The sequence below is a fragment of the Eretmochelys imbricata genome, chromosome 2, assembly GCF_965152235.1.
Source record: "Eretmochelys imbricata isolate rEreImb1 chromosome 2, rEreImb1.hap1, whole genome shotgun sequence".
Lineage (NCBI taxonomy): Eukaryota > Metazoa > Chordata > Testudines > Cheloniidae > Eretmochelys > Eretmochelys imbricata.
Genome location: NC_135573.1, coordinates 223,737,148 through 223,762,101, shown reverse-complemented (window position 1 = coordinate 223,762,101; position 24,954 = coordinate 223,737,148). Strand labels below are relative to the sequence as shown.

The window sequence follows — 24,954 nt, the reverse complement described above, 5'->3', positions numbered from 1 at the left end:
GTTTTTACTGTCTTAAGAAAACTGATGCAGAGAAACTGTCCTTTACAGCAGTTTTCCAGTTGCAGAGCTACATATCACCAGTTTCTCGGAATGCCTGCATTTCAAATGCCATGCTGCTCTGTAAAAGAAAGGAGAGACAGTGTGACAAAATAGTTGTAAAACAAAATAAGTTTGTTAAACTAGTTTAAGAAAGGATGAAAGGTATTCAGAAAATAATAGTGCTAAATTGAGGCTTGTAAGAGTAAACAAATTACTGAACATTTGAAAACATCTTTCCAATTTCTTGAATGCCACCTGGCACTTTGATAATGGAAATTAAATGTAAATGGCTTCATGGCCAAGAACTTAAGTCAGAACATTCAAAGTGATGGTTCCTTTGGGAAACCAAAGGATACATATACATAGTTATAATTCGATATACTACTTATGGGAATAGCCTGATTTTTGAACATCGGAAGTTAAAAAAAAAAAAGGCTGCATTGAGAATGCTGTTTTGCCTTGGCTTAAGGAAAGTAAAAAAATAATGAGGTGCTTGTTTTGGTGGGTTTTTTTTTTAAATGCTACAGGACCATAAAGAGCATATCCAAACTTCTTCTGGGCCTGGAGCTGCAGGCTAATATGCACTAGAGTGCTCTCCTTTTCTACTGGAGCCCTGGTTTCCTTTTAAAAATACTTACATGCTTTGTAGGGCATAGTACACAAAGCATAGAAGCTGCAAGCATGTAACAGTTGATCTGAAGCTTCAGCAAGACCATGGTTTAATAACTAGAACAGAGTAGGAGTTAGATGGCCTGGATTTTCAGTCCAGTTTTGTCACCAACTTTATATGAGGTTGGGCAAGTCACTTAATCTTCTAATGCTTTTGTTTCCCTTAGCTCTAAAATTAAGATAAATACTACAGCTGGGCAGAGGATAGTAGTAATAGTAATCCTTTTTTCATGATGGATTTCAAAAGTTGGTTTTGTTCTGAGTCAGAATAAAACCTCAACATTTTGAAGTTCTGTGCAAAATGGAATCCAAGCTCTCTCTGAGCTGCCTGGTGAGCAGTTCTGGGAACTGGGGCTGTGGAGGAGGCAGGCTCCTAAGAGCCCCAGTGATGGGGACAGTCTGCTTGGCTGGCTGTCCTGGGCGGGAATCCTGGAAGCCCTGGATCTGCAAGGAAGTGTTTGTGTAGGTCTTGCTATGATAGACAGACATGAATATCTTACAACTGGAGATCTGGCAATTCTCAAAGAACTGTGAATGTATGTATTGCAGTGTTAAGCTTTCAAGCAATAATTAGGCTGATGGGCAGTATTATCACAAGTTATTTAATTTTTTTACATGCAAGAATGATTTAATACCTTGATATCTGGCAAACATGGTCCAAATGCTTCCAAGAGAAGATTTTCATCTCTTACAGCTTTTTCAAAATCTGTGTAAGAGAGCTTGCCATCATGATCACAGTCCTAGGAAAGGAGGATTAGCATTATTGGTCAAAAGCGGTTACTTATCTTACAGTAACTATGCTTATGCTATAAAATAACTTAATCTTTGAGTGATTGTCGAGTTGGATTCCACTCTTGGTGTGCATGCACACCAGATCAGGTTCCCTTGGCCAGCAGTTTCTGCTGGGGCGTCTTGCTTGCACCCAAGATGTTCTCATATCCCCCACCTGATTGCATAAAGGGTAGAATGGGCCAACTGTCCTGCAGTTCCTTGGCCAACACAGAATCCGGGAGGAGTGGTAATCCATAGTGGACAGTACATCTCAAAGAACCGCAGTTACTATAAGGTAAAAATACTTGTTCTTCTTCTAGGAATTGTCCACATGAATTCCACTTTTGGTAATTAATATGCAGTGGTCTGATTGTTTTGAGATAGGCTTTAGGAGTCCTATTTAAACAGGACAGCTCTGCCATCACAAATGTTCACTCTGGAAGCCTCTAGGAAATAGGAGCATTTTATAAATATGTGGCATGAACACCACATAGCTGTCTTACAAATTTCAGAAATAGGGACATTTTTCAAACAGGCAGCAGAGGCTGACTGAGCTCTAATGGAATGAGCTCTAAGGTAACTAGGTAGATCTAACTTCGCTAGCTTATGACACTTTCTTATACAAGTGGAGAACCATTTTGTTAATCTCTGTAAGAATACAGCCTGACCCATAACCAACTCAATCAAGATGTGTTCCTGAATTATTTTGACCTGTTAAGGTAGTGTAACAATGACCTAACTAAATCAGATGTGTGAAATTTAGCTTCATCCCCGTTTGAGTGAGAAAACTGGGAGATGAATTGGTTCATGTGGAAGTCTGACACAACTTTGGGCAGGAATGTGGGATGAAGCTTGAGAGTGACCCTGTCCTTATGAAACACTTTATAAGGGAGACCCGCCCTGAGAGCCCCTACCCTTCAAGTTGATGTAATGGTTACTAAAAAGGCAGGCTTCATAGATCGGGATGATATAGGGCAGTGTTTCCCAAACTTGGGAGGCTGCTTGTTCAGAGAAAGCCCCTGGCGGGCCGGGCCAGTTTGTTTACCTGCCGCGTACACAGGTTCAGCCAATCGTGGCTCCCACTGGTGCAGGCCGAGGGACGTACTGGCCACTGCTTCCCGCAGCCCCCATTGGCCTGCAGCGGCGAACCGCAGCCAGTGGGAGCCGCGATTGGCCGAACCTCTGGACGCGGCAGGTAAACAAACTGGCCTGGCCCGCCAGGGGCTTTCCCTGTACAAGCGGCGTCCCAAGTTTGGGAAACACTGATCTAGGGAACAGGCTGCTAAGGGCTCAAAGTGGGAGAGGGGCAATCATCCCTGCTAATGCTATATTGAAGTCACAAGAGGGAGAGGGGCTCCTGACCTGGGGGAAAAGCATGGGTTAGGCCCTTAAGGAATCCAGCAGCTGTACCGTGAGAAGACAGAGTGTGGCCCTGAATAGGAGGGTGATGTACAGAGACTGCTGGTAGATGGACCTTTATGGAACTAATAGAAAGTCTGAGTGGTTTCAGGGTTAATAAATACTCCAGTATTGCTTGAAATTGGTGTTATCAAAAGGAGACAGCTGTGATTCTGAAATGCCCAAATGAAAACCTTTTCTACTTAGCTGTATAAGTTAGTCTAGTTGAACCTTTCCTGCTTTGGAACAGAATGTACTGAACTCGAACTAAACAGCTTCTTTCAGTGGATGTCAATCAGCCAGCGTTCAGGCTGTAAAATGTAACCATGGTGGATCCTGGAGTATGGCCCGATCATTGTTCTGCCGAACTCAGGCAACATAACTGGCGGCTGCGTTGAGAGGTTCACCAAATTTGAATACCCGAACTGCCTAGCCCATGCTGGGGCTATACTGATAATCAATCCAGCATCTTGTCTCAGGACACTCAGTATCATCCTCAGATTTTTCAAGGTGTGTTGTTGTAGGAAGAGTGAGGTACCATCATGATGTCATTTCCCCCCTTTTATATTTTCTTCACATTTGCTGGAAAGCTCTTTTGCTGTGACCTGGGTCAAACAATTCCCATTGTGTAGTGCTATCTCTGAGAAGTTTCTGTTGTACACAGTGCTTGGGGTAATCCTTGTACTTGTGTGCATTTCCTCAATAAGTCATTAACATTGTTTGGCCTTTTTACTGTTGTACCTAAAAGGCTGCTTGGGGGTATTTTCAACCTCACATGTTTCAGTAACACATGCAGAGCCAAACTTCATAATTTCACATACGACAATAGCACATACGATCTAACAAGATATGCATGTCTAGCAGATCAAGACTTTTAGAATGATACCTCACAAGGCATACTTTGTACAAAACATATCCTAATTACATGACAGCGGTGAATATTGGGGTGCCTGCGTGTCATAAACTGTTAACAAGTTCCGAACAGCTGGAAGATAATAGGCCACTAGCATGATCTAGTAATTAATGCATCAAGTCCAGAGCTTAATGGCTTCCTGACAGAATGGAAATGACATAGCTCCTTCTTGTCTGACATAATGCATAGCTGTGGTGTTGTCTGTCAGCATTAGGATTGTGGATCCCTGGAGTAGAGGGAAGAATGCTTTGACTGACAGGCAAAGGGCTCTGAGTTCAAGGATGCTTATGTGTAGATAAGGTTCTTGAGGGGACGACAGACCCTGTGGCAGAAAGTGATGTAGGTGAGGCCCCTCTACCAATCCCTAAGTAGAAGTATCTGTCACCTGTCTTGATATGTAGGGGTGCAGAGAAGGATACTCCCTTGCACAGCCAAAATGTATTTGTCCACCAGTTTAAAGAGGAGAAGACTTTCTGAGGGACCGTGACCAACATGTTCATGTGGTTTCTGCTGGGTAGTTACAATGATTTCAATCACCCTTGATGCAGCATAGGTGAAGTTTGGCAAACTGTGTCACATATGTGCATGAAGCCATCTGTCCCAGAAGTCTGAGACATACTCTTATCAATGTCTCTGCGTGAGATAGAACCTGGTGCATGAGGTTCACTATAATTTGGAATCTCATGGAAGGTAAGCTCTTGTCAACCCAGAATCTAACATGGCTTCTATAAACTCTATGCTTTGAGTTGGAGTAAGTGTGGATTTTTCTCTGGCTTTGAGGCACAGTGAGGCAAAGAGCTTTAAGGCCACTTGAATTGCATTGATCATTTGCTGGTGTCATCTTCTTTGGATCAACCAGTTCTCGATATAGATAGACCTGGATCCCCTTTTTAGATAAGATGCCAAGCACTTGGTAGATACCCTTGTGCTGTGGAAAGACCCAAGGGCAGGACCTTGTACTGATAGTGAGATAATTTGAGGTACTCCAGATGAATGGATATGTGAAAATATGCATCCTGAAAGTCGACTTCCAGGAACTAGTCTTTAGGATCTAATGAAGGAATTAGAGGCCAGAGTCACAATCCTGAATTTGAAATGACAGATGAATCTGTTGAGATATCAGAGGTCCAGAATGAGACATCAACCTTTCTTCTTCAGGATGAGAAAAGAATGGGAATATCCCCCCTAGTCCTGAACTCTAAAGATGCCTCCTCCACAGCTCTGAGATGTAGAAAGGGATTCCACTTATTATTTCAACAGTATCTGGTCCCTTGTAAGGGATGGGAGGAGGGGATAGGAAGAGATTAAATTAGATACAATACCCCTTTTCAGCAATTTCCAAGACACACTAGTCTGAGGTGACTGAATCTAGGTCTTCCCAAAAATAAAAAGGTGGTTGCCAAAGGGATCTATGGAAGGGAAGCGATCTTTGAGAAGTTCTGTCAGGCTCTCAACACCGATATCAAACCTGCTACCTGGTGGAAGATGCAGATTGTGCAGAAGTGGAGGAAGAGGCAGAAGATCATTGTTGATAGAACCTCTCCTTTTTTATTTGTGGTTTAGAGGTCCTCTGAGGCTGATAATAGTAATGGGCAGAGAGATTTTGTCTGACAGAAGACTGTGGTCTTACTTGCTTTCTTCTTGAGGATAGAACTACAGACCCAAGGAATGCAAAGTTGTCCTAGAGTCCTCCAGTGAATGGAGGGCCTTACCTGTTTTGGAATTAAAATACTTATTAACTTCAAAGGGAAGATCCTCAATTGTGGGTTGGACCTTCCTGTGAATCCTTAATGATCAAAGCCAGACATATCTTCTCACTATAACAGAAGTGGCCATAGTAAGTGCTGTTGTGTTGGACATGTCAAGTGCATCTTGAATAGAAACGTGCAGTATCAGTTGTCTTTCCATCATGATGGCTTTAAATTCCTCTCGATGTTCCCATGATAGATTATCCACAAACTGAGATAGTTTCTCCCATTTTAAAAGTCATATTTAAAGAAGAGTTGGTAGCTAGCTATAAGCATCTGGAGCTGGCAGGTGAACAGACTTTGCATCCAAACAGGTCTAGTTTTTTAGGGTTTTTCTCCCTAGATGTTTCTTTGGGAGGCCCTAGCTGCTTGGACTTCTCCTGGATGGTTCCTACAACCAGAGATCCCTGTACCAGGTGAGAATAAGAATACTCAAACACACTGGAAGGGACTTCTATCTGCACTCTTAGGTATAGCAAGAATCAAATGCTGAAGTCTGCCTCAGGTCTTGTGAAGGCTCCAACAATACCTTATTTATTGGCAGGGAAAGCCTGACAGTTATGGAAGAGTGCAAAGTATCCAAGAGCTTTTGAGGTTTCCTCTGTACTACTTCCAGAGAGACTGCCATGTACTTGATGAGGTCCTGGAATTCACTGAAGTGATCAATGAGGATACATTTGAGTTAATTCAGAATCTTAAGTTCCCCAGTTTTTTCAGTAGCAGTCCATGGATACAGGGCTACAACCCTGATGTAGTGTTTGTTAGCAACAACATAGCTGATTCATATAACAAACTTAATTTGGGTCTGATTCCACATTTGCAGCACTGGCCCCTTGTGATGGGAACCCCAGGATACAATGTGGAACTGTGGGACTGCTGTGCCCCCTTAAGTCTCCAGTCTGGGCTGTCTCACACAATGCTATGCCAGTGCCAAGCAGCAAGACTCTTCCAGGTGCTGTAATCACTCAGCCATCAACATGTGGAGCCCCACACCCAGCTAAATTGCATGAATGCTCCCTGAGCCACTTATGAATCATATAGAGACCGGCACCAACCAATCACCCCAGCAATATATCAGCTTACACTGTTCAAGAGTCCCATGGACAGTGCAAGCTCATTAATAAGTTCACCACTCCGACAAAAGGGTAGTGCATGTGCAACAGCCTTTGCTAACCTGAGCTGAGATTCCCCAAGCACTCCAGCCAAAACCACACTCTTTTAGGTAAAACATAAAACAGATGTATTAACTACAGATAGATTTTTAATTACAAGTAGCAAGCATAGAGATCAAAGTTGGTTACCTAAAAATTAAAAATAGAAATGCAGTCTAAATTCTAACTTTAACAGACTAAGCAAGATTTGAATCGAACAGTCTCTCACCCTAACAGATGTTACAGGCAGATCACAGTTTCAAATGCACAGATGGGGTTTCCCTTTCAGCTTGGGAGCAATCTCCCCAGTTCAAAGACTTTGTCTTCTGGATGATCTTCCAAGTGTTGATGCAGGAGGAGAGAGGCCCAGTGATTATGTTACTGTCCCTCTTTTATACTTTCTTCTAGCTGCTAGAAAGATCCTTGCTGTGATGTGGGGGTCAGGCTGCCCCCATTGTGTATGTGCCCTCTTTCAGAAGTCTCTGGGATAGTGGATTCTTCTTGATGGGCCATCAACACCTGTCTGGCCAGTGATAGTTGCTCCTTTGTCCCTACTGAAAGGCCAGGTGTGGGCATTTCCCAACCTCATAAGATATTTCAGTAACACATATAGGAATACTTCATAACGTCACGTATAATGATGGCACGTACAATTCAATAGGATATTAATGTTCAGCAGATCAAGGCTTTAAAAATGATACCTCACAAGGCATACTTTATACAAAATGTATCAATCATATAACAATGGTGAATATGGAAGTTCCAGGTTGGTAGTCTGAGGTACAGAGTGTTGCACCCATCACCATCCAGATCAATGCAGCCATACCGCCTAACTCAGTACCATGTTGGTACTGCTTTAATTTAAAAAAAGCAGAATGGAACAGCTTCACCAATGACCTTGATGCCATTTTAAGAAAGATTGAACCAATACCAGAAATTATGACCAGTTTGTCAATGCGGCGCTGACTGTCTCAAAGAAGTATATTCCATAAGGCTTCAAAACAAATTATGTGCCAGGACTAACACTGGATTGGTATGGTATGCTAAATCCTATTGGATTGGTACGTTAAAGATTGGTATGGATTGGTATGGAAGCAAGAGGAAGACCAAGGCCCATTACTCAATGAGGAGGGGGTGGGACAATAACCAAAAATGTGGAAATGGCAGAAGTGCTAAATGATTTTGTTGTTTCAGTTTCCACCAAAAAGTTTAGTAGCAATTGGACATCTAACATAATGAATGCCAGTGAAAATGAGGTAGGATCAGAGGCTAAAATAGGGGAAAAGTTAAAAATTATACAAGTTTGATGTCTTCAAGTCACCAGGGCCTGATGAAATGCATCCTAGAATTCTCAAGGAACTGACTGAGGAGATATCTGAGCCATTAGCGATTATCTTTGAAAAATCATGGAAGACAGGAGAGATTCCAGAGGACTGGAAAAGGGCAAATATAGTGCCCATCTATAAAAAGGGGAATAAGGACAACCCAGGGAATTACAGACCAGTCAGCTTAATTTCAGTACCTGAAACGATAATGGAGCAAATAATTAAGCATTCAATTTGCAAATACCTAGAAGATAGTGAGGTGATAAGTAACCTAAGTGCAACCTGGTGGAGGTGGGCAGGGGGTGTTTGTGTGCATATGTAGTAGATGACTCCATACTGTGCATCAATAGTGATGAAAAAAAGGAATAGACATCTAAAGATGAAGCCATTCTGTCAGGAGTGTCCTGGCTCTGCTGTATTTTCCCTACTTGGGTAAGGGATGAAGTCAGTAGAGAGACCTCCTTCATCTGCCATTCTGATGACCTGGTAACTGGTAGCTTAACTATCACCAACCTCAACCTCTCAAGGAAAAGTGACTCTGGTACCAGTCCTACAGTTAGATCGTTTGGTGCCTTATATGCTTTAGATGGCAACAAAGACAGGATAGATGCAGCAGATACCAAGGCAACGAGTTCTGATAGATTGGTGCCAGAGGAAGGGCAGTCCACAGATTTAGTTGGTACTCCACGCATATGTTTAGCGGTTGGTACTGAAGCACCAGAGGGATCTATGTCAGGCTGTTGGCTAACCTTCAATTGTTGAGCCTGAGATGAATCAGATATTTGCTGACTCTTGTATCTCAACTTGGTAGGCATCAGGGAGGGTGATCTACATCTCATCTTACCTCTGGAGTGGGTGTTCCTCCCCTCCCGTCTGGTGTAGTCAAAGCTGGAATGGAAGGAGACGACTGGGACCTGTTGGTCAATGTAGCATGGAATCTTGGGGTAAAATTTTGACTCACCAGTCTGTTCATGGAGAGGGACTGACCAGAGGACTGACATCTTGCTACATCCTTTCTTTTGGCATCCATGTAGGCTTGTACAGAGTACTTCATGAGGAACAATTGAGGCAGGTTTCACTCTAGCTTTCAGAGTCTGTTTAGAACTTTAGAGGAGTGATACATGGACATTGCTCAAGAATATGTCCTTCCTTTAAGCAAAAAAGGCACCTGGTCTACCTTCTGTTAAGCAACACTGAAACGTCACACTTGGACCAGGTTTTAAGCCCCAGAGATTTTGCTTCTGCGATGCTGCTAGCGCCCCTGTACAAGGGAGAGGGTGTGGTAGAAGGAATGTAGTCTAATACTAAATATCTGACTAAAACAATTTTTTTTGCCACCGGGCAAAAGACTAACACTTCTAACCAAATAGCTAATTATCAGTACTACTACTAACTGGCACAGTGCACAGAGATGTAGGTGGAGAGGTTCTCTCTCACTGCCACAGGCACTAATTAGGAACTGAGGGATGATTGGGGTCACTCTACCCTTTACATCCTTGGGGGGAGGGGTCAGGGTATCTAGAGTGCAGACATGACCCCAACAGCCACAGCTGGCTAAGAGAACCTGATTTCACGTGCATGGGATAAATGAGCACTAAGAGTGGAGTTCATATTGATAACTATTCAAGGAAGAAATTATTTTACTGTTGCATTTAAAGTCACCCTAAACTATGACATTTCTAACTTTTGAAGAGTAGAATGGTTAAATTGTGAACTAAAAATGATCTTCCATTACTTGTTCGTTTGTGGTAGGGGTGAGTTTAAGCCACAAATACCCTCATATTTTTTCCCCCCCATCCTCCCTTACATCTCTGTCTGGTGCTGTGTCAGCCCAGTCTTCTTCTACCTAAAAAGAAACAGAAGCAGTCAATGCCAATCCGATACTGGCTGGATGCGTCACTGGGGAGAGATTCAAAAAACTCTCTGTGCCTGATATTGCTCTTTCCTTGGTGCTGACAGGCTAGCTCTTGTGGCACCTTAGAGACTAACATTCATTTGAGCATAAGCTTTCATGGGCTAAAGCCCACTTCATCAGATTTATGCAGTGGAAATACAGTAGGAAGATTGTGTGTATAGATACACACGCACACACACAGAGAACATGAAAAAATGGGGGTTGCCATACCAACTCTTAACGAGACCAATCGATTAAGGTTGGCTATTAGCAGCAGGAGAAAAAAAAACTTTTGTAGCATTCAAAAAACAGTCGGAGAACACTTCAGCCTCCTTGGACACTCAATTACAGATCTAAAAGTCACAATTATTCAACAAAAAAACTTCAAAAACAGACTCCAACGAGAAACAGCAGAACTGGAATTAATCTGCAAACTGGACACCATTAAATTAGGCTTGAATAAAGACTGGGATTGGATGAGTCATTACACTAACTAAAAACTATTTCCCCATGCTAATTTTCCTCTTTCTGTTACTCACACCTTCATGTCAACTGTTTGAAATGGGCCATCCTGATTATCACTACAAGTTTTTTTTTCTCCTGCTGAAAATAGCCCACCTTAATTGATTAGTCTCATTAAGAGTTGGTATGGCAACCCCCATTTTTTCATGTTCTCTGGTTATATATATACACCCTCAGTTATACACATATAATCTTTCTACTGTATTTTCCACTGCATGCATCTGATGAAGTGGGCTTTAGCCCATGAAAGCTATGCGCAGATAAAGTTGTTAGGCTCTAAGGTGCCACAAGTCCTCCTTGTTCTTTCTGCTGATACAGACTAACACGGTTCCCACTCTGAAACCTAGCTCTTAAGAGTTCATTAACAGAACTCACATAAGACCCTGGTAACTCTTGTGAATGACTGAATCTTATAGTCTGACTCAGTAGCTCATTACAATAAACTGGAATAAACAAGTTTTTTTTAAAAATGCTGTGGCAGCCACGCAATGTTTGTTTATGGCTCAGTTAAATAGATGGAGTTTGAAGAATATATCAACAAAATTTTTAACTATTGTACTTGACATTCTTAACACTACTCCATTGTTGCCAACTGTTGTGATTTTATCATGAGTCTTGTGATATTTGGGTCTTTCTTAAAGCCTCAGCTCATCTTAGTATGTGAGAATCTCAGCTTTTATTCTTTTTTAAAAAGTACATTTTTAGTCCTCATGGTTATGGAGAAAAGCTTGAAAAAATTAACCCTAAAGTTTTAAAACATAGAAAGCAAATAAGAAGACCCTATAATTACATTTAAAAATCTCATTATTTTTAAGCCAATTTCATATTTCTGTGAGTCTGACCTGATTTTTGAATGATTGAGGTTGGAAATTCTATTGTTCTCTCACACAACATTACTTGAATATTAAACAATTTATACTTCTTGTATGGCAAAGAAAGGGTATGACAATTTGTCTGTTACTGGAAATGTTGCTACAACTTTAGCATCCAATTCTGCATTCATTACTCACAAAAATAGTTGCATTGATAAGGCCCTTAGTTTACATGAATAGCCTTGGGGCTGTACTTTAACAGAATCAGTAAACTGGAGAAGTAAGATTTACCTAATAAAATCAAGTGATAACATACAATTTTAATTAAGAATAAAATTGTAGGTGACACCTTTTATTGAAATAAATACAGAGCAAGTTTGAGAATCGTATGTTCTCATAGAAGGGATCAGCTACACCTTGGAATTTTGTCTATTGGACTTTTAAAAAAATATTCCTAAGTCTAAAAATAATTATCTTTAGTTGATTAGGAGAAAATATATTAGTGTGATGAACTGCGCAAGGAAGGGTGGTTTTGTTGTTAGGACACTGGACTGGAATTCATGGGATCTGGGTTATATTTTTGGCTCTTTCTTAGACCTCCTGTATGACCAGGGCAAGTCACTTAGTATCTTTATGCCTCAGTTTCCATTTGTAAAGTAGGGATAATATTTTCCTACCTTCTGGAGTTGTTGTGAAGATCAATTCATTGATATTAGAAAGGTGCATCTTAACTAAAATAAATTGCTATTTAGGTTTAGTACTTGCCATTTTCTTCAGTGTTATTTCTACCAAGTCCTTAATTCCCTCATCAGGATCTTCTTCTGATGGTTGTTTTAGCAGGCTATTCTTCAGCATATGAAACATTTCCTCTCTTGAAATGTATCCATCACCATTCAGATCATAGACCTCAAAACAATCTTTTCAAAAGATAAATCTAATTTAATTTCATACCAACATTTCATTTCCCAAATCGTTAGAGTTGCTTGTGAGCTATGTGTTAGAACAAGTAAAGACAATTTTATACTGAGTAGTTCAGGTATAGAGAAGCATTTGCCGTGTACAAATGTTTTATGCTGATTGTTAATTATAATTTACTGATCATTCATATATATTTTAGCTGAAAGGAAGATTAGCTAATAGAGATTAAACAAAAATATGCAATCATAGTAAGTGACAGATTTTAAATAATAGTTACAAAAGTGAGTGATTATTTGGGTTATAAGGAAGGCTGTAAGAAAGTTGTGAGTTTTTGGTCCTCAAGTTGAGGATACAGTTTGTTAAAGTTGCAGTTTGGGTTTCAGGTGTGAGTGAGTGGCTGGGGAGCTGTAGAATCTAAACTTGTTTTGTAAATGACTAGATGTCAAGTTGGCAGCAGAATCCTTTACCCTTCACCAGGGGCTGGATACCCCCCATTCCACCAATCCACAGGGTGGAAGCCTGAGCCCTGGCACCCTACAACTGATCGCAGCTCAGACTCCTGGAGGTCCTATGCAGGACTGGCATCACCAGGACTGCCCCATCCCAGCCCTGCGCCCTGTGGGAGAAACAAGCCCCAGCCCCTGCCTAGTCCCACTCACCAAGGCCTTTTGTTTGGAAGGAGAGGGGGAAAGACTGCTATTCATACTCTTTCTCCTGCCATTCCCTAAACATGTTTAATATGTGGTGAAAGTTTGTTTCCAAACAATTTGTAAATTGATGCCTGTATGAAAGAAACTGAGTGAGAGGCAGATAGGAGAGAATGGACTCAATTATCCATACTACTGAGGTATTGTTACTTTTGCATTACAATTAGAGTATGAACCCTAACCAGTTCAGAAGTTGGGCTAGAAGATCTGAGCATGAGCTATATCAGTTCAAAAACCGCAAATCAGGGATCCTTTAATGCAGAGAGAGAATCTCGAAATACTATAAAAGTAGTTTATTTTTACTATATATTAATCAACAAAAATACTTGTCATTGCTTCCTCTTTGCTGCTCTCAATGTGTGACTGCTCTTAATGAGTCTTGTGATACTGCAGTACAAGATACAAGTGATACACCTAACTTTCACAAGAGCAAAAATATGTTTCTGCCTTTGGATAAAATCCTGCCCCTGTTGAAGTCAATAGGCATTTTGCGACTGACTTCCTTAAGACAAAGGATGAAATCCTGGTTCTATTGATGTGCCCCAACTGTGGAGTCAGACAGCTACCAGTAATTGACAAATTCCTTCCCAAAGCACAATGAAAATATAGACCGCATCATACTATAGTCACAGTGCTAAACAGAATTCCACAAAGCCAAGCAAGGTTAAGATCAAGAAGCTCCAAACAAGCCAGAAACAGCTATTTTATGCTGAGTATTTTTAAATTTTCTTTCCTTTTTATTTTTCTCTGTTCCTTCCTCCTTTGGCACACAGATTGCTGGCTAGTTTAAACTGTGGTGAAAAACTGTTTCCTTTCTCTTTCAAAGCCCTTAATCTTTTAATAGAACTTCTTAGCAAGTTTGGTAACAGTCTTACTCCCCTTAAGTCTAAAAATGCAGTTTTGCTATTTCAGCAACAAACTGTGATGGTAGCCAACAGAGAGCTTGTCAGACAGAGTGGTTTTACTCAGATTAATCTAATTTCAAAGTAGTCATTTGAGTAAGGTGACCAGGTATTGCAGTGTTATGGGTGTTCTGGATGATGATACAAAAATTGGTATTGTTTCAGTATATTGGGGGTCTGTACCTACAGCATTGTGATTATGTTGAGGTCCAGTTGCATCTGGTGTTGGGCTTCAGTATGGCTCTTTCTCTAGAATTATGTGAGGGAAATGAATTTGTGGAGCCCCTGACATCACTGCATGGCAGAGCACGAAACAGTTCAAAGGACAAGCCAAGCACAAATGCAGCTGAGCCCAGATTCATCTGTGAAGGCAGGGAAGGAGATGCTGCAGGTCACAGGCCTTGTTTAGACTAAGATAGAAGGTATATTTTTAAAACTCCAAAGCCAACATGTATGAAAGTTGCAGGTTGAAAGGCCTGTGATAGAGATGGATATGGAGAAGACTGACCACACACCCCCCCCCCCCCCCCCAAATCTCTCCTTAATTGTCAAGTGGCTCCAAGTTTATCTTGGCTTTCAAACCATGTCAAGCACAGCTTTAAAGAACAAATGACTCTAAACCAATCCTGACTTCTGCTAAAACTTTCTGGTCCTTTCCTTTGCCAATTACACTATTAAGAAAAAGCTTTCAGTCAGTAAAATACCCACCCAACCCTCCTATTTGTAAATATTATTCCAAACTGGTTTAGTCTACTTGTATTTGTCAGTACATGAGCTGGTCAAAATATTTTCAGTGAAACATTTTTCTGTCAGAAAGTGCTGTTTTGCTGAAAGAGAAACGTGTCTTGGCAACATATCTGTTTCAATGACAGGTTTGGCAGGAAGGTTTCTCAGGTCCAGGTTTGACTCTCGGAGGGCTGGGGATGGGGAAGTTAGCGTGACTCTGTAGCCCAGGGTTAGGGCACTGGCCTGCAATGTGGGAGGCCCACATTCAACTCCCAGCTCTGCCTGATTTGGATGGAAAAAACAAAAGTCCAATGGTAACAAGCTTAGGAGGACTCAACCCAGTGGCATTGTTTCCACCTCTTGTATCCGAACAAGCAATTGCTTTTGCTTAAAATGAATGCAGAAATTTTAAATAGTTCTTTAAAAAGATTTTAAAAGAGATTTTAAGATTAGGTTAAAGGCTATGCTTCACAATAACAATTTCACTATTTTAGGCTTTTACTCCAGTGTCTAGGACAGAGTGGCTTCTGGACTTCTCTGCACTGGCTTAGTCCCTGTGAGGCTCCTCGTGAACAGCATTTCACATGGCCCAGTTTGGACCTTTAAATGTCTTTAATTCTTGGTCTTAATATCTTCATAAAGACTTTTTCATGTCTATGGGCTCTAATGCAAGCACAAATGGAAAACATAAAATTCCAATGGTAACGAGCTTTGAAAGACTCAACTCAGGAGCATGAAATTGTTCAAAGGAAAACCCTTCAATTACTCTGAATTATATAACAGCAGAGAATTAGTATTAGTTACATTTAAAAAGTAGATTTAAATATTCATAAATTTAATTATTACTAAAAATTGACATACACATAAACCTTACATTTCATCTTTTCTTCTAATGTCCCCCGAAGAAATATTGATAAACCTTCCACCCATTCTATTACACTGACACAGCTGTCATTATCTGTGTCAAAAGCACGGAACACTGAAAAGAGAAGAAAGGCTAGATATATTGCAAATGTAATACTTACAGGGGGGCAATGCAAAGCTAAACAATTCAAAATGATTTTGACAAACTGAAGAAATGGTCTGAAATAAATATCATGAAATTCAATAGGGACAAATGCAAAGTACTATGATTAGGAAGGAATAATCAATTGCACAAATATAAAATGGGAAATGACTGCCTAGGGGAAAGTACTGCAGAAAAGGATCTGGGGGTTATAGTGGATCACAAACTATCAAGAGGCAAAATGTAATACTGTTGCAAAAAAAAAAAAAAGCAAACATTCTGCGATGTATTAGCAGGAGTGTTGTAAGAACACACGAGAAGTAATTCAGCACTGATAAGGCCTCAACTGGAGTACTGTATCCAGTTCTGGGGACCATACTTTGGGATAGATGTGGGCAAGTTGGAGAAAGTCCAGAGGAGAGCAACAAAAATGATTAAAGATCTAGAAAACATGATCTATGAAGGAAGACTAAAAATACTAAGTTTGTTTAGTCTAGATAAGAGAAGACTGAGGGCGGCAGGATATGGTAATACTCTTTATGTACCTAAAAGGTTGTTATAAAGCAGAGGGTGATCAACTGTCTTCCTTACCCCTTGAGAACAGGAAAAAGCAGTAATGGGCTTAAATTGCAGCAAGAGAGAATTAGTTAAGACATTAGGAAAAACTTCCTAACTGCAAAGGTAGTTAAGCACTGGAACAAATTACCTAGGGAGGTTGTGGAATCTCTGTCAGTGGAGGTTTCTAAGAACATGTTAGATAAACACCTGTAGGTAATGGTCTAAATAATAAATACTTAGTTCTCCCTCAGTGCAGGGGGCTGGACTAGATGACCTAATCTGGTTCCTTCCAGTTCTCCATTTCTATGATTCTATGAAACAAGGCAATAGTTTCTTTCATTTAGTGTAAATATGAACATTTTTTGGCTGAAGATGTTTGTGTGTTTTGATTTGCTTCACTTTAGCAAAAATTCCCTTCTACTATTCTGTTGAAAACTGTATGAGCCTTAACATCCGTTACTATAAGAATCTTGCATCCAGGTCTGATGGTCTTCCACTCCAAACTCCTATTGGGGGATCTAAGCTATCACAGGTGGAATAGCCACTTTGTTCTGCTAGCTGACCCGTTGCTTTGCTGGGTTTATGCACCCCAGTAAGTAGCACAAATCCCAGAAAAGCCTGAAGGAGATCCACCATTAAAAATACATTTGCAGATAGAAGGACTTTAGCGATAATATTTTGTCTTAGGCAGCCATGGAGGAAGTCATCCAGAAAATCCAACACACTTTTTTTTCTGTACACTCAACACCAACAACTTTCTGCCATCTTGCATGAACCAATATGCATATTTATTTCTTCACCCTTCCCTATGATAAGAAACAAAGCTACTGTGTGTAACTTTCCAATCAGTGGAGCCTGTAAATACTTAGTATTTTGCTTTGCATCTTAAAAATTCTTTTAGTACAATTAGTAAGTCAGGCCCAGATTCTCAGAGGTATTTAAGCAGCTTAGTTACAGCAACAGCAATATTCCTGTACCATTTCAGTGAATTGAAATATTACACACATGAAAATTATGTGAAAAGAAAATTACATAGGTAGAATCCAGCGCTGCAAAATTAGGAAATGCCAGAATTTAGGTTGTCTGTTCAACCTTAATTCAGCCCCCCCCTTTTCTATATGCATTATGATACACTCTTTAATTACATGTTCACGTACTATTTTTTCCACTGGACCAATATTTCATTCAGTCCATAGGATGACGTTTCCGTATTCCTTGCTTGGGGAATCAGACCCAGTGAGGGAACACCTCAGATACGTACCCCCAGCGACTCTGTGGAAGTTAGTCAGACCCAGATTTACAGCACTTTCTCAGTAATGTCTCCTCAGTACCCTCCTCTAGGCATCTATATGCCAGAGGGAATTCATGCCAGTGCAATAGAGCCCCAAACCACCACCTTTCCACCCCTTGGGTCGGGGAAGGAAGCACATTTTTGTGCACTAATATTTCCTCATCACTCCTATCTGTCAGTGAAGGAAAGAAATCTATGCTGGCTCAGCAAAACCTCCATGTCAATCTGCTCTTAGTGCCCCTGCTCAGGGTATCCACTCTAACACAGTATTTCCCTAGTATTTCCCCCACATTGCAGGAAAAGAGCAGTCTATAGGCAGTAATGCCTGCCTATTGTCATCCCTATAGCGGCTCACTACAGAGAAGGGAGGTGGCTATGATAACATAATGCCCTCTTCTAGCATATATTTTCAGCAGCTGGGAGGGAGCCAGCCATGTGGCTGCACGACACCCCCATTCTTAAACCTCCCACACACAACAGTGGAGGGAACTGTCCTCAGCACAGCAGTGCTTACTCATTACCCTTCCTTCATTAAAAGGAAAGGAGATATTCTCTGTGCAGGAGTACCAGCACACGACTGTTCCCTTCAGCCCTGTGGCATGGTGTGGCCCGAAGAAGCCCTCAATACCATCTGGCAAGGGTTCGGTGTTCTATAACAGCAACTCCTGTCAGGCCTGACAAACTCACTACTTCTCAAACAACCTCAGTTGAAACACTGCATGAAAGGACAGAGTTGCAAAATTGCTTTAGACAAGGTTAGCTTGTTAGAGTTAACTTTTAGTCTAGTAGAAGCATTACACTTTTGTTTTACTTGTTACCTGTTGTTCTTATTACCTTTGCTCACTCTCTTAAAATCTTAGCCTTTGTTAATAAACTTATACTTGTTTTCACTATAGATTACAGTGCTGTGTTATACTGGAGCTGACACAGAGTTGAATCAAACAAGCTGGTTGGTGTATACTAGTCACTCAGGAGTAGCGAACCTGGTAATTATTGTGACTGTCCAGTCACAGGGGCTGATGACTGCAGGGAAATGCTTCTGAGTGGGAGGAGGCTGGTTGTAACACTTTGGGGGTTCGCTCAGATCAGTAAGGGGTTGTGTCACTGCCTGCCCTGCAGCCCTGGGGGCTTCTGTGCTGTGCAGCTTTGGTTCAGAGCCCTGACACCAGCAACATGTTGACAGCACAATGGCCTCATCCTGGCTGCCACCACACTGGTTACTCCTTGCAGGGTGACACCAACAGACCTTCCAGTCTGGAGTCTCCCCAGAACCATCTCCATAGTGGTATCCAGTCCCTCTCACTGGACCCTCACAGAGGTTACTAAATTTGTTGCCTCCACAGAGACAGAATACACACCAGCCTGCTAGATTAGCTGAGGATTTTACCCTTTGGTTTAATATTCAGCACTGAAATGATTTTGTAAAAGTAAAACAAGTTTACTAACAATAGAACCTAGATGTAAGTGATATCAGATAGAAGGAATCTGGAGAGAAATGGTCACAAACAAACAAAAGTAAAAATACACTTCTAAGACTATAATCTAATTTAACAGACTAGAATCTTACCACAGTCATTCTTCCAGCAAGGCTGGCCAGTCTTTAGCCAACATAGGCACCAACTTCCTCTCTACCTGGGGGGTGCTTGGCCCCCCAGTCCCTACCTGCACTCCACCCCTTCCTGCCCTTGTTCTGCCCCCAGCCTTTCCCCTACTTCACCCTTTCCCCCAAGGCCGCACCCCACCCTGCCTCTTTATGCCCCCTCCCTGGAGCACGCCTCATTCCCTCTCCTCCCTCTCCCTCCCAGCACCTCCTGCACAGCGTGGAACAGCTGATCTGTTAATGGGGGGAAAGAGGAAGCTGGCTGTCAGTGGGTGCTAAGCATCTGTTAATTTTTTTCTGTGGGTGTTCCAACCCTGGAGCACCCATGGTGTCGGAAGCTATGTTAGCCAGGAACAAACAAAGAGCCCAAAGCACTGGTTTACTTTGCCTCCTCGGGTGAAGGATAAAGCAAAGTCTTTTTCCAGTTTCTTATATTCCCCCAAAGTTCAATGTCCTAGTGTCAAGAGCCAGGAAGGTCTGCTTGGGGATTCAGTCTCTTGTCTGCTCTGGGAGGGTGTGATGTGGGGGCAACACCATCTTGATGAAAAGAAAAGGAGTACTTGTGGCACCTTAGAGACTAACCAATTTATTTGAGCATGAGCTTTTGTGAGCTTTCGAAAGCTCATGCTCAAATAAATTGGTTAGTCTCTAAGGTGCCACAAGTACTCCTTTTCTTTTTGTGAATACAGACTAACACGGCTGTTACTCTGAAACCTATCTTGATGAAAGTATCCCATTCTGGTGAATTCCCATGCAGTGTTTCCTGCTGCAGTTTTTACAGTGCAAATGGTGTCTTCCCTTCTGCTTGTGATCTGATTGCTTTGTTTATTGCTTTGCTGATGTTTCCCCATTGTCCAAGTCTTGCAAAACAAATGGGGGAGTTCACAAATCTTTGTCTAAGAAAAACCTGTTTATCAACTTTTCTGAGATGCTTGCTTTAATCACATTTTAGTCACATATTTCCAGCATGTCTGTATTGTTCTTTGCATGTCAACCGTACATACATCATGCAAGAATATTAATGATCAGTGAGTTGCTAGTTGTCCAATGATAAGACACCTTTTAAATAAATATGACTGCAGTGTGTGGGGTGCACTGAACTGGTCAGGCCAGCTGAGACTAACTGCTACATACCAGAGAGCCCTTTGCCCTCTGACTTGGTATGCTCTTAGGATCACACCTCCTCCCTTACAAAGCTGCAGGAGAGTTAGTCATTGAGTGACCCATATGTAGTGGGTCAGAACCCTGGACAGAGCATATGCCACCATATTTTATTTCCCTTTTATATGTACACTCTCCATATCATATTCTTGGAGCATCACATAGCAAATGTTAACCTGCAAGGCAAAGTAAGAACTGGCAGAGTCCTGAGGAGTTTGTTTGGGTGGCTAACTGAATGTGGGTGTCAGGAAGCTGATACATAGTTTAGCACCAGCAAATCTCTCTCTCTCATTGAGGCGGGGAAAACACAGTGACCCAGTTCTGGAAGAAAACATCACACATGGGTGAGAGATCATACTCGGTGCAGATGTGTCAATCAATGGCTTTTTCATAGGAAACGTCTGTCTTCTGCTCTAAGCAAGAAATTGTCAATTTTTTCCATAGTTCGGATTATATTTTAATAAATTGTCTTTTGGACTCCTCCATTTCAAATCACACACATCACTTCACCCGCCATTCACAATCCCACTTGCAACTGTGCAACATCCTTGTGGCAACTACAGCAACTATTCTATTCTGTATAGGTTCTTATACTGCACTCATCACCATAGTATCTGAGCACCTTCTAGTAGTGCATTAAGCAATATGACTAATATCTGTCATCTGTTTTCTCATCTCCATGGGGAGAATGGTGTACAGTGTAGTGTCTTGTTTTGATAGGATTTTTGTTTGGGGGGATGTTAATTAACATACATGCAGCTCCTCCTCCTTGTTTCCAGCTACCTTTACAAGCATCAAGGCTCTTCTCTGCAATGCTCTTGTAGAGCATTAAGAATGAGAAGCCAGCATCATGTGAACTGGGAACATTCCATGGACCACTAGCACGTGCTTCACAGACCAGTTTGGAAGCTGTTGCCCTAGGTGTCTTTTACAGAAATTACAGTCTTTTTTAATCAATTAGTCTCACCTCGGTCCATAATCATGTCATCTGTCATCCCAAATGTGACATGCAGAATGTTTCTGAACGTGTTACGATCTAAGCCAATGATGGCATGCCGATCACTGGGTTCAACCACCAGGGTGTGGAAGAGCTTTATGAGACATTCCACTTCAATTTTATTGACTGTGAAATAAAAAAAAGTTATAATAGAGGTTATAATATTAAGTGCCATTCAAAACTAAGGAGAAGCTGCAACATTAACATTATAATAAACCTTTAACAAATTTTAAAAAACCAACAAAATATAAAGTAAATACCTCTCAAGGACAGAAGCCCCTTTCCTGAGGAGGCATGAGATGTTAGACAGTTTTTTCCAGAAGAAGAGGGAACACTAGCTCAGCTCTATGTAAAAGAGGATACTATCATTTTATTAATTTTCAGTGGGTTTTAAACTCTGTAATGCTGTCAAGATGAGAAGTGACAGGAAGACTATTGTTTCAGTCTGCCATTATATTTAGAAATATCGCTAATAAAGCTAGAGAAATGCTATGTAAAGGCTTTTAAAATCAGGATTCATAATACTTTGGTACTTTTTTCTTTTAACTGTTCCACATTTGAAATTGGTCTCTTCAGCATCAGACTGAACCACCAACTCATCAGCTCCAAAGCCATTTCCATTCCCGTGACTTCAGGTCACAAGAAAACAATAGGACACTTGTTTTCAATATACCTTAAAAACTTGTGTCCATATATAGCTTCATATAGACTTAAAAGAAAGAGATAAGCACCTTCTAGCCCTCTCCCCTTTCTCTCAGCTACCCATCCTTTTCTTAAATAATATAACAAACGTGTGACCAACAAGAGCTTCATGGCTTTCATTGTACTGTTCCCTATATTGATTTCACTGTGATAGCTAAAGTAGACCTCACATCTTCCTACTCAAGCTAAAGGAGATTCCCAATTAGCTTTTAGCAAGGCCTTTACAAACTAATTAGTTATGACTCCATCTTGTAATAGGCCATGTTACACACTGGCCAGGTCTTTACAACCTATAGAGACTGGTATGTTCCACATCTTAATTTCAGAGCCCAAAGTTTGAAAGGCCCACAACAGTGTAACAACTTAATAGAGATGCAGAGTGAATATACAACATACTGTGTGGCAGATACATAAGGGGTGAGTGAGATCCAGTAGGGATGATTTTGTAAGGGGACTGACATGGGTTTTCTAAGGGAGCTGGAAGAGTTTTGAGGGCACTAGTTCCACGACAATGGAGAATTGCAGGTGAATTCCTGGGGGTTGTTTCCATGGGGATGGGGGAGATGCAGGGGAATGCTTGGGGCTGGGGTGGTCACTAGGGGCTATATCCCTGGGGGCTGCAGGGGAACGCCTGGGGATGGGATGGGCATTAGTGGCTGGATCCATGGGGGCTGCAGGGGAATGCCTGGGGATGGGATGGGCATTAGTGGCTGGATCCATGGGGGCTGCAGGGGAATGCCTGGGGCCGGGCTGGGAATTAGGGGCTGGAACCATGGGGGCTGCAGGGGAATGCCTGGGGCCGGGCTGGGGATTAGGGGCTGGAACCATGGGGGCTGCAGGGGAACACCTGGGGATGGGATGGGCATTAGGGGGCTGGAGCCATGGGGGCTGCAGGGGAATGTCTGGGGCCGGGCTGGGGATTAGGGGCTGGAGCCATGGGGGCTGCAGGGGAATGCCTGGGGCCGGGCTGGGGATTAGGGGGCTGGAACCATGGGGGCTGCAGGGGAACACCTGGGGATGGGATGGGCATTAGGGGGCTGGAGCCATGGGGGCTGCAGGGGAATGCCTGGGGCCAGGCTGGGGATTAGGGGGCTGGAACCATGGGGGCTGCAGGGGAACACCTGGGGATGGGATGGGCATTAGGGGGCTGGAGCCATGGGGGCTGCAGGGGAATGCCTGGGGCCGGGCTGGGGATTAGGGGGCTGGAACCATGGGGGCTGCAGGGGAACGCCTGGGGATGGGATGGGCATTAGGGGGCTGGAGCCATGGGGGCTGCAGGGGAATGTCTGGGGCCGGGCTGGGGATTAGGGGCTGGAGCCATGGGGGCTGCAGGGGAATGCCTGGGGCCGGGCTGGGGATTAGGGGGCTGGAACCATGGGGGCTGCAGGGGAACACCTGGGGATGGGATGGGCATTAGGGGGCTGGAGCCATGGGGGCTGCAGGGGAATGCCTGGGGCCAGGCTGGGGATTAGGGGGCTGGAACCATGGGGGCTGCAGGGGAACACCTGGGGATGGGATGGGCATTAGGGGGCTGGAGCCATGGGGGCTGCAGGGGAATGCCTGGGGCCGGGCTGGGGATTAGGGGGCTGGAACCATGGGGGCTGCAGGGGAACACCTGGGGATGGGATGGGCATTAGGGGGCTGGAGCCATGGGGGCTGCAGGGGAATGCCTGGGGCCAGGCTGGGGATTAGGGGGCTGGAACCATGGGGGCTGCAGGGGAACACCTGGGGATGGGATGGGCATTAGGGGGCTGGAGCCATGGGGGCTGCAGGGGAATGCCTGGGGCCGGGCTGGGGATTAGGGGGCTGGAACCATGGGGGCTGCAGGGGAACGCCTGGGGATGGGATGGGCATTAGGGGGCTGGAGCCATGGGGGCTGCAGGGGAATGTCTGGGGCCGGGCTGGGGATTAGGGGCTGGAGCCATGGGGGCTGCAGGGGAATGCCTGGGGCCGGGCTGGGGATTAGGGGGCTGGAACCATGGGGGCTGCAGGGGAACACCTGGGGATGGGATGGGCATTAGGGGGCTGGAGCCATGGGGGCTGCAGGGGAATGCCTGGGGCCAGGCTGGGGATTAGGGGGCTGGAACCATGGGGGCTGCAGGGGAACACCTGGGGATGGGATGGGCATTAGGGGGCTGGAGCCATGGGGGCTGCAGGGGAATGCCTGGGGCCGGGCTGGGGATTAGGGGGCTGGAACCATGGGGGCTGCAGGGGAACGCCTGGGGATGGGATGGGCATTAGGGGGCTGGAGCCATGGGGGCTGCAGGGGAATGTCTGGGGCCGGGCTGGGGATTAGGGGCTGGAGCCATGGGGGCTGCAGGGGAATGCCTGGGGCCGGGCTGGGGATTAGGGGGCTGGAACCATGGGGGCTGCAGGGGAATGCCTGGGGCCGGGCTGGGGATTAGGGGGCTGGAACCATGGGGGCTGCAGGGGAACACCTGGGGATGGGATGGGCATTAGGGGGCTGGAGCCATGGGGGCTGCAGGGGAATGCCTGGGGCCGGGTTGGGGATTAGGGGGCTGGAGCCATGGGGGCTGCAGGGGGACGCCTGGGGCCGGGCTGGGCATTAGGAGGCTGGAGCCATGGGGAGGGGGGGTGCAGAGGAGGTGCTGGGGTGGTGAAGCGGTTGTTGGGGGGACGTGGATCTTGCTGGGGCGGGGCTGGGAACTGCTGGGGGAGCCCGGGGCGTGCCCCGCACTCACAGTGCTTCGCGGTCCGGCACAGCGACTCTGTGAGCTTCTGCAGCTTCTTCCTGTTCATGGCGCTCTCGAGCCGGCGCGGCGGGCGCCCGGCAGCGGCTCTCCTCCTTGGAGCCGCGCGCTGTCACCATGGAAACAGAAGACCGGGGACCAGCCAATCACAAAGCGAGAGCCGGGGCGTCCCGCGGAGGGGCGGGGACTCATAAGGCGTCGTTGCTCAGTAACGTTAGCAACGGCTTCCTTGCCCAAGTACGGGGACGGAGCGAGTCCATTTCTCCGCCGAACCCCGTTCCCCCAGCGGTGCTGTCAGGAGCCAGCCTCGCTCCGCAGCCCCAGGCGCAGCGGGCCCACACTCCTCTAGTGCGCCTCCCCCCCGACTCGGCCTCTGGGCCCCCCCACCTCCGCCACAGGCTCAGCGGCGCCCGCTGCTGGAGGCGCCCCATGC

General features: G+C 44.1%; 1 protein-coding gene across 1 annotated transcript; it reads right to left on the bottom strand.

The window, feature by feature from the left end:
* Nucleotides 1-67: 67 nt before the first annotated feature.
* CLXN (calaxin) lies at nucleotides 68-24,570 on the bottom strand. The gene is made up of 6 exons (XM_077808100.1): nucleotides 24,513-24,570; nucleotides 21,079-21,234; nucleotides 15,370-15,474; nucleotides 12,008-12,159; nucleotides 1,344-1,448; nucleotides 68-118 (listed from the first exon to the last, which is right to left on the bottom strand). The coding sequence occupies exons 1-6, from the start codon at nucleotides 24,568-24,570 to the stop codon at nucleotides 68-70; spliced, it is 627 nt and encodes a 208-aa protein (XP_077664226.1).
* Nucleotides 24,571-24,954: the final 384 nt, after the last annotated feature.